Source organism: Dendronephthya gigantea, unplaced genomic scaffold (genome assembly GCF_004324835.1).
Source record: "Dendronephthya gigantea isolate DGI-Jeju-01 unplaced genomic scaffold, DenGig_1.0 000033F, whole genome shotgun sequence".
NCBI lineage: Eukaryota > Metazoa > Cnidaria > Anthozoa > Malacalcyonacea > Nephtheidae > Dendronephthya > Dendronephthya gigantea.
In genome coordinates this window covers 1,266,042-1,276,210 of record NW_021163043.1, presented here as the reverse complement: position 1 = coordinate 1,276,210, position 10,169 = coordinate 1,266,042, and the positions used below count along the sequence as shown (strand labels likewise).

General features: G+C 36.8%; 1 protein-coding gene across 1 annotated transcript; it reads left to right on the top strand.

The window, feature by feature from the left end:
- The first annotated feature begins 7,599 nt into the window (after positions 1-7,599).
- LOC114525098 (L-tryptophan decarboxylase-like) lies at positions 7,600-9,500 on the top strand. Its single transcript, XM_028546307.1, has 2 exons — positions 7,600-8,046; positions 8,493-9,500. The coding sequence occupies exons 1-2, from the start codon at positions 7,600-7,602 to the stop codon at positions 9,273-9,275; spliced, it is 1,230 nt and encodes a 409-aa protein (XP_028402108.1). The 3' UTR covers positions 9,276-9,500.
- Positions 9,501-10,169: the final 669 nt, after the last annotated feature.

Sequence of the window (10,169 nt, the reverse complement as noted above, 5' to 3'; positions counted from 1 at the left end):
GATAACAATTTTGTTCACGCTAATATAGAAAAAGTATAATTATGATACAGGAAGGTAATAATCTGGAAATTAACATTTGAATATAAGAATTTAAACGACTGTGCGTAGAGCGTACGAATTCAGAAGGCGGGGGTCGAACTCAGAGCAGATTTGTTGTGACTCATGACAAACAGATTTATTATTGTAAATTACCAACATGTCTATGATTGTTACGATTGTTATGATTGTATGATTTTATTTTCGCTCTCAAAGAACCTTTTGCAAAGCACATTTATATTCACGATCTTTTGTTTCCGTGCGTTACTTTAGAGGAAAAAAATTATTTAATTTAACATAGCCTCATAGAGTAATAAGTTTCAACAAAAATTATGAAGATTGCGCCAAATGCCAAAAGGAATAACATGCAGTTGCGCCGAATACCACAGTTATGCAAAATACCATGGACATCTATTTTCAGCTTGGCATTTGGGACAATAAAATTGATGCAGTAGTTTTGAAAGCAAAAACGGATATTTCACAACGAATAAACACAAAGTAGATATTGGTTACACACAGTTTTACATTTTAAGACGGTATTAGACACTACAGAACTAAAATTTAAGAAAAAAATCAAATTTTACATGATTGTGCTAAATGCCAACAATCTATAGATAGATAGATAGATAGATAGATAGATAGATAGATAGATAGATAGATAGATAGATAGATAGATAGATAGATAGATAGATAGATAGATAGATAGATAGATAGATAGATAGATAGATAGATAGTTTAATAATTCACACACATTGCAGTTACATAGGACTGAATTACGTGGTGATTACAGGTGAGAGTAAGCTAAAAATTATGTTTATATTTACAATAATTGAGCTAGTATAGCTGTAAATATTTACAGTATGGTATATTTTTGTATCTGTAAAATGGTTTGACATGCGGAAATATGTCGTAGGAAATGAAAAAGGGAAGATCGCATTTGAAGGTTATCTAAGATTTCAAATCTATTTATTAATTATTTATTAATTAAAAATTGGACACCATTTTGGAATTATTTTCAATCAGCTATTTATAGCAATAAGGAAATTTCGGATGTCAACTAAATTCTCAAATTCAAATATTTAAATTCGCTTCTCGAAAGTGCGGCATTACGAGCAATGAAGGGTTTAGCTTTTTCCGAAGCCAAATACAATTAAGTCGTGTTTGATCCACCAATAAGGAATACGCGCGCTGGAGGGATAAAAATCTTTTAAAAAGAACAGTTTTTTTATTATATTATAATGAAAAAAGGTATGGATTCTTAAAAATATAGAATTTATAATATCTTAACACTCGAAATAAATTCCATATTTTCGCGCATCCATTTAAAAACTCGCGTTAGAATTATCATGCAAATATAGCATCCTAATCCTCGTGCAATAAGGATTCATCAAACATACAAGCCCCGTTTACATGCACTACACTCAATTTAACGGTGGTACCCGTATCCAATTTTATTCGTGTTCAGGCTACTAAAATAAAGGCAGAGCACAGATGAAATATGCACGGGTACTCATTTTAGCCGTGCAAATAAACCGAGTGTATTGTAAATGGAGCAACAGTGTGTCCCCCCAAAAATTGACACCATAGAAATTATATCATTGTTCTTAATCCTGTCTTCAACGAGCGTGATTACGCACTAGGGAATGTTATGAAATTTTAAAGTTGTGTACTACCAAGACTCTACTTTGTAATTTAAAGCATTATTTAAACCAAGAAGCTGATGTCTATGCATCCGTGGATCTAACGTAGCGCTCTGGGATACAAATTATAATAATAGGATAATTTGATTAATTTCTATGTCACTTTTTTGGGACACACTGTAGAATTATTACCTCTGACATTTGGCTTCTTGTATTCTTGCGAATTCGATTCTTGAATGTTTGACGACTCCATTAATTTTGACCTATTGATTCTTGCTCCGACGAATGATGTCAATACTGTTTTCATAAACTTTGGAATCTTAAATTTCTGTTGCTATTTCGTCGACTTGGCAAACATTGAACACTTGTTGATTCAATTCTCGAGGAGTTTTAACTTTATTTGTATTGTTAAAGATGAGGTAAAGTCCATTCTGCGCATATATTCCGCGCAGCAACACATGCATTCCATTCATTAGTGTGGGAGCAACTTTTGGAATGTTAATGATATGCGATATTAGCGCGCTGTATTACAAACGGACAGTTCGGGAGCACAATTATTTTATTTTATGTCGCAAGGCGAAGAGGCTCGAATTGCGAGTGATGAAGATAAGGCTGCTAGAAAAAAGCAATATTATTATTAAACCTGCTTCAGATAATTCTTCGATATTTCTTCCGTGGCATCGTTTGATGACATTTCGTTCATTATTTTGATGACAACGCCTGGATTTCTCGCTCGAATTGTTTGGATTTGTTTGTTATTATTTGGTTTCGTTTCGCTCGCTGCACTGCTATCTTGATTTTTTTTCGGTGTTTGCGGAGTTAGCGGAGTTTGCGCTACAGTTTCAAATTATTTTGAATCTTTCGCACTTGAATTTCATTCCCGATAAAAGAGGGGTGGTTTTTTACTTCCAAGTGGGACAAATGCTTTTAAATTTTGAATAGCTGCTATTGTACTATAAATTATTTATCGATGCTGAGAAAAAAATACAGCTGGGGATCAAGAACTGGCATTTATCGTACAGAAAGGCGACGAGACATGGCAATGGCGAGATAATTCATGAAATGTCAAGGGACACAAAAATAGAAAAAAAATTACATGGCACTACTTCAAAACCCATCGAAAATTTGTTGAATAATTCTTTAATCCGCTAGAATCGTGCTAAAGTACAGTATTTGGATGGTGCTTGCGACAGACGGCGCCAAAACGGCGATCAAATTTGCAAAATATCGCTGAAATCGTGTTATGGCGGGGGATAAGTGAAATGAAATATGTCGTATCGCAACAAAACATTGTTATTTCCTAGGAAATTTAATAATATAAATATAAAATAAGCATGTTTTTTCATCATATGGCAAAAATTTTTTAGAAAATAGGGAAAATTAGACTTTGCCAGGTGAATCTGTAATTTTATGCATAATTAGCAGTTGACCTGGAATAGTAAACATTCATTTTCTTGTAAAATATAAAACTTAGGCTAATTTCACATTCCAGTGACCGCCCCTAAAAGCAACTATTCTGAACCATATAAACAATTCAAAAAGACTGTAGCTTTCATAATTGAGGACTTAGAGCTATGTCGACTATGCTGTTTCTGGGTGTGGTCATTTTCAGGACTTTCGTCCCGGATTCACATTTTGGCACATATGCCATGTTGACCGCCATGGTCATTTTACCCTAAAACAGTTAATCTGTCCTAAATGAAATGCATAAAAACTCCTTTACAGGTCCTAGACTATTTAGTCAGCAATGCCTGAATCCCCCTCTTTCATCAGGGTCTAAACCATCACATAATACAATTTAATACGTCTATTTACTCTATTAATACAAAAACCAGGGTATTATGAACCTATAATGGCTATATAATATCCGAGCATCCTCTTGTGCATTTATATAAAATAATTGCTCAAGATAAACAATCTGATACGACTCATTCGCGTGCAAAATCTTATATTAAAATGACTTTACTGAATACTGACCTTCCACACTAAGATCTTGAAAGAATTTTCTCCAAAGAATAACTCATATGCATTGATATTTTGAAATTTTATTCATATCTTACGTTCGAGTAAACGTTTGGTCAATTGAACATAGTTTTTGGCGTGCGCTCACGCTTTACGGCAAACTTCATGTAAGCTGGTTTTAGGATTTCAGGCGGTTAGACTGTCTAGCGCGCTCCGAGAGAATTACTTCACCCTTTTGTCGAAGGTCATGATAAAATAAAGGTTTTCAGGGATTCGAAATATTTATTGCTTCTTTCGGCATTATTGTCTTCACCACTAGACAACAAGATCTTCGGCTGAACGGGTATGGTTATTTCATTTACTTTATCCTTTTCCCAAAGACCATAATGAAAACAGTTATGCTGGGATTCGAACCACGGGTTGCCATATCCGATGTCATTGTCTTCACCACTAAACCACGAGATCTTGTGTTGAAGAGTGACTTTTATATTTTCACTTCATTCTTTTCTTAGAGGTCATAATGAAAAATAATAGTTGTGTCGCAGTGACATAACATTGGGGAGCCATGGATTAAGGTGGTAAATATTACAGCTCTGTTTTGCAATCACTTTGGTAGATTTTCAGTGGTCTTAAACCATTATTTAAAAATATAAAGCCAATATCGTCGTTCGTGTGTATTCGGTCGGTAGTGTACATTTATCCCAACGTAATTTATTCTGACTCACCCTAGATCTACTTAGTTGGTTTAACAGAGCTGACTTTGCGCGCTTCAGCCATAGTGTAATCTCTATAGTGCTGTAGGTTGACGTTGTCGTGTTTTTGCCTTTCGTACACGCAGCCTTTCTTCCTACAAAAATTGAATCGATTTTCTTTGCATTTCATAACTTGCAAATTATCACTTAATAGAAGCTAGGCAAATTCCTTGTTACAGTCTTTCTCACAACGCAGCCTTATTCTGCCTTACTTAGGTAGTTTTATTTGTGTCAATATAAGGCGTGTTCACACGATCCAACTTTGTCGCATCCAATTCACTTCTAACGTATGAAAAGAAGTTGGTTATTGATAACAGTACAGCAGTACAGCATTGATTTTAGTGGAATTGACGCCCATGTAGATTGCAAGTCAACAGACTATATAAAACATACATCACAAGTGAATTGGATCTGACAAAATTGGATCGTGTGAACAGACATTAGGTTCATGATGGATGTTGCCGGAATATTCCGTGATTTAGGCAGTTGTTTCGTCTCGCTCTTCCCCCCCACCCGTTTGCGGTTCCGTTTTAGTCGACAAAACAACAAAGACGAGATGGACCGTCACAGTTGATGAAACATACTGAAATTGCAAAGATTTGTCGCAAATCGTTGTAAAATCCGGGGGAGATGATAACACTTTCAAATTTGCAAATCATTGGCCGCAACTCACGGCCAAACTTCGATTTTGCAAAATTTAAGTGTGCTTATCTTAGGCAATTTAGCTATTGTGTAACATGCAGAAATCTCTGAGTTATAAATAATAGCGCAAACACTAAATCGCCCCTCCCCAAACCATCCCCTGTCTGTTTTTCATCTTATAATCCACCTTTTAATCCACCTCTTTGTCAAGATCTCACGAGCACACCTCCAGTGGCTGATCTAGGATCTTAGGGTGTGTAGAATAAATTACTAAAGCTTAAAATCGCAATCGCATTGGCAGATATTACTGAAAAAAAATTCTTTTCAAATATATAACCAATAGCGTTGTTATTAACGTGTTTTGAATTTAAAATTAAGCTAACATTAAGTGTAATTTATTCCGCCACTGCACACCTTGGTCGTATGAATTTGGACGTGCGAAGCCCACAGATCAGTGCCTCAAATTTTCTTGGTTCAAGCGGACTAAAGAAGAAGTCAGGAAAGATTCAGAATCAAAGATTTGTTACAGCCTCTAAGGTATGTTTGTAATCAATTGTGTACACACGTATATAGCTCGTACACCTAATATCGAATATATTTCTTCGCTCAGAGTTCTCTGATTTAGCTGAGAGATGTTTACATGATAGGTGTTGCCGTTGTTATAATGTATAATACTAAAACGTTTGGGCAATTCAACGGCTACTGCAACGTTCTAACCAACAAAGGCATTGATCCAAAAAGATAAAAGAAAATGTAGATAACTAGGTTTAAACGTTGTACAATCGTCGTAGTTGTTAAAACTGCATCGCAATTTTCCCCGTTATCACGGTGCCTGACCACGCTGCAACAGTTAATGTGCATGTTGGAATTGCATGTTGTTTTACTATATTTATTGCAGATAATAATTGATAGAAAGAGCTAGGAAACCTAGAAAAGGCAAACTAAGTGAATGCTTTTGCTACAATAATGAAAATATCATCTCCATACGTTCTACTGCTTGCCTAAGCCGACTTAAGCACGTTTATTGTAGCTATGTATGTATGTATAGCCGAATTGTATATCAGCTTTTATGAAGCAGAGCTTGCTTGCAGAATCAGATTTTTAAGAGAATTGAAATCAGAGCTGAACTCCCCTTAGTCATTCCCCAATATTTCCAATTGGCTTGTCATTCAATAATAACGTTTTGTTCGAACAAATGCGAGTTTACAAAATGTAAATTAAAGAGAATTTTACGTAGCGACGAAGGCATCGTATGCGCGTATATTGTCTACCTCTGAAATATCTTGGTGCACATCTTCGAACAATATTGTCCGCTCAGAGATTTTTAATTTGCTGGGAGTTTGCAAAGGGAAAAAATCAGTCTGCTGAAACCCGAGCTTGATACTTTGCTGACGTATAGGCACTCGCACTGCATAATTATATAAAATGCATTGTCTTCTCAACACACTTATAGCTTCGGTATCGACTAACCTGATTCTTTAGAGTTTTGTGTTTTCATGTCATGGAAACCTGTTTGGCGACGATACCAGACGTTTCTCGTAGTTTAATTATGTCGTGAATCAAAGCCACCGCTTAAAAAAGCCACCGCATGGCTTCATTTCATACAGTAGCGTAGCCAGCCTGTTAATTTGTCCCGCTATGCTAACATTTTTGTGTTCACTGACTGTGAAAACAATAGATTTCTAAAGACATGAATAATTATAATAACTCAAAATTTACATAGCGGGACAAAATCGTCAGGCTGGCTACGCCACTGATTTCATACAAGTCTGCCACTTCAAATTATTAAGCAAATCTATTAATATTTTTATGCAGAAACGCGTTGTTTTCGCGCACTTTACACTGTTTAATAAGAAGAACGGATACAAATGAGAGAAACTATTAAATTTTAAGAATTATCACTTCAATATCGATAAAATAACAGATGGAATGAATCTGACGATGATTGCAAATGGTTGCAATGCCAATGGATTTTGAACACTTAAGCTTATAAAGACATTAAAAAGCTCACCGTATAAAGACAAAAGAATTAAATACCCTTTTTAAGCTTAAAGACATCGAAAAGCTCACCTTACACACAAAAGAATTAAATATCGTGCTTTACTATCATTGGACACAGGTAGTTAGGCGCAGAGCCAAATATTTTCGTTTTAAATGTTGCTTATAGACAATGTCAGATCGATCGTGCGTGAAATCGAGGATTTTAAAAGCCAAAGGTTTAACATATACATACACAGCAAATATACAGGGTGTCCCCAAAAAAAAGCAACCACTTAAATATGCAGAACATTAATACAGCTCTAAAGCGCAGTAGATAAGCACCTCTGGGAATTGAAAATGGCTCTTAATCCTTCATTTACATTGCTAAAAGTAATTTTAGCTGAACTATGGTGCAAACCCGAACAATATTAATATTCTTGCATATTTAAGTGGTTGCGTTTTTTTTGGGACACCCTGTATACAATAATGAAATGACAGGCCAATGTTTCTAAAAATTGCTTCTATGGAGTATTTGGTAGTTTACTAAAGTTATCAAATTAAATCTAATCTCTTTCAGGATTTAAAAAATGTCGAAAACATATATGCTCGGAAACTGGCTTGGGGCCGACCTCAAAACAATCTACAAGTATATCAAGCAGATGCGCAGAGCAGACCAACTAACTCGTCCCTCGCTGTTGGCCTTGCAAGATCTGATCGAAACTGACCCAGAAGTCAACATGCTTTTTTCAACCATGTTTACTTACGAGTTCCCCGACCCAGACATCCCAGAGAGCCCCATCTCAGACTACATGGATATGTTACTGAAGATGCAGAATGTCATGAGTGGAGCCCCTGTATATAACAGCGTGCTTGGCAGTGCCCCTCTTAACAGCCTCCTCGTCTACGTGATGGCCACCCCTCCTGGAACCATGGCTTTCATCAATGATAAAGTCAACAAGTGCTTCAGATTTATTCTAAGGGATTGGGCGCAGTACCTGAGCAACGAAGATTCGAAACTAGTTTTGAATTCTACGGTATTATTGTAGCATATTTATATTCTAATGCAACAAATCATCAACACATCTTCTGGTTGGTTGTCGCTGGTTGTGTACTCGAGCATTTACAATAACTGTAGTGCAGTATTTCTTTCAGATCTTCATTTTGATGCGAGATAATCCAGTTCTAAAATCGTCGAAAGAAAGAATCTTTATACTCTTTATACCACTTTCATATACCATTAACCACTTTCGATATTTTCTTTATCCCATAAAATGAAAGAATTTGACATTACTACCACTATTTTACCACCTTAAATCTCCCATTTCTATACAAATATAGAAGCCCCCCTCCACATCTTTTGATCCTCGTCCTAGTAATCTAATAGCAAAGCTAAAACCCAAACTTTCCTGGATTGCTTGTTCTTTTCAGTTTCTACAAGCACCCATAGATTTTTTTCATGTATCCTGATATTTTCTTGCAGGATGGATGGTTGTGCCCCGAGTCATTGGCAACAATGCCTGGTTTTCTCGACACGTACCAAGTCGATATGAGTGATCCTGTGTACTATGGTTTCAAGTCATGGAATGATTTCTTTGCCAGAAAACTGAGAACCGACGTGGACGTACGCCCAATCGCTGATCCCAATAATCCATTTGTGATTTGTTCCCCCTGCGAAGCCTGTCCGTATTTTATCGAGAGACAGCCGAAGCACCGCGATGAATTTTGGATCAAGGCCCAACCGTACAGCTTGCAACATCTGCTGGATGACGACGCTTTGACTGAAAAGTACGTGGGTGGTACCGTGTACCAGGCCTTTCTCAGCTCTGCCAACTACCATCGCTGGCATGCACCGGTTGATGGTACAATAACCAAGGCATACATCAAGGAAGGCGCCTACTACGCAGAAGCTCTCTCAATGGGTTATGATCCAACAGCTAATACCTATTCCCAACGCTACCTCAGTCACGTTAATACCCGAGCCATGATCCACATCGACACAGGCCACTCGGCAATTGGTACGGTGATCTTCATCGCTGTGGGAATGGCTGAGATCTCGAGCTGTCCTATTGATGTCTACTATGGGCAGAAGGTGAAGAAAGGCGACCCCCTGGGTACCTTCATGTTCGGTGGGTCAACATACTGCATGTTATTCCAAAGCGACGTGAATTTGAGCTTTGTTGCCGAGAGTATTCCGGAAGAAGATTGGCCAAATAGTTTGCAACTGGTGAAAAGTCATCTCGGCACAGTCAGCTTGAGAAGATGACTTGTTTTAAACGTTGCTGTAACCACAATCATGCATCATAGACATAGTAAAGCTATTGCTTGTAGTAAGACTGAACTTAGATATTGACTGGAAGTTGGTTAGTTTGAATGAACTGCTTAACTGGTTCTTACACATTTGTGTTTTTTCATAGATTTTGCATGGTTGGGTATAGAGTTTTTGTGTTTATATATTTATGAATTATGATACATAAAATACTTAGATGCATTTAATAAACAGTTTCTGCTGATTGGTATACGTGAAAGTCATATTATTATTAATTGTGACACAGCAGCTGCATGTAATCAGAAAATGAAAGAATATTGCCATACATGTGCAGGATGCAAGGTCTTTTACAATCTTTTCCACAAGATTCGACAAACACTAACAACTGTTACTTAAGACACAGACACATTGTAAATGGGTCTTAATGAAAAAACATTTCTGACCGGATTCGACCCAATGGCCTGCCACTTGCGATAACTATTCACAACCATAGACCACCGGATTGACGACTGCAGTTCTGGGGCCGGTTGTTCGAAAGGCGTTTAGCTTAAACGGCGGTCATGAAAAACTGTTATCCTAGGATTTGAACAGTAGCTTATCACTTTCAAGATCAATATCTTTATCATTAGGTCACGAGGTCTTTATGATTGAGGCTACGATGATTTAATTTACTTTATCCTTTTTTGAAGGTGATAATTAAAAACAATTTTGCCTGGATTCGAACCATCACTTGCCACTTTCGGCATCTGGCTGTCTTTTCAACTAGCCTACGAGAACTTGTGTCGAACGGCTATTTAATATACATAATCAAGAACAGTTAATGCTTTGATTCGAAAATTGTTTGGCACTTTCAGAATCAATATATTCACTACAAGACCACGAGATCTTCTG

What these genes read in the sequence shown, in the direction of transcription:
- LOC114525098 (XM_028546307.1), top strand. Translation starts at nt 7,600, where the DNA reads ATGTCGAAAACATATATGCTCGGAAACTGGCTTGGGGCCGACCTCAAA. An exon ending in AACTAGTTTTGAATTCTACG is followed by an intron (nt 8,047 to 8,492) that starts GTATTATTGTAG and finishes ATTTTCTTGCAG; the next exon opens with GATGGATGGTTGTGCCCCGA.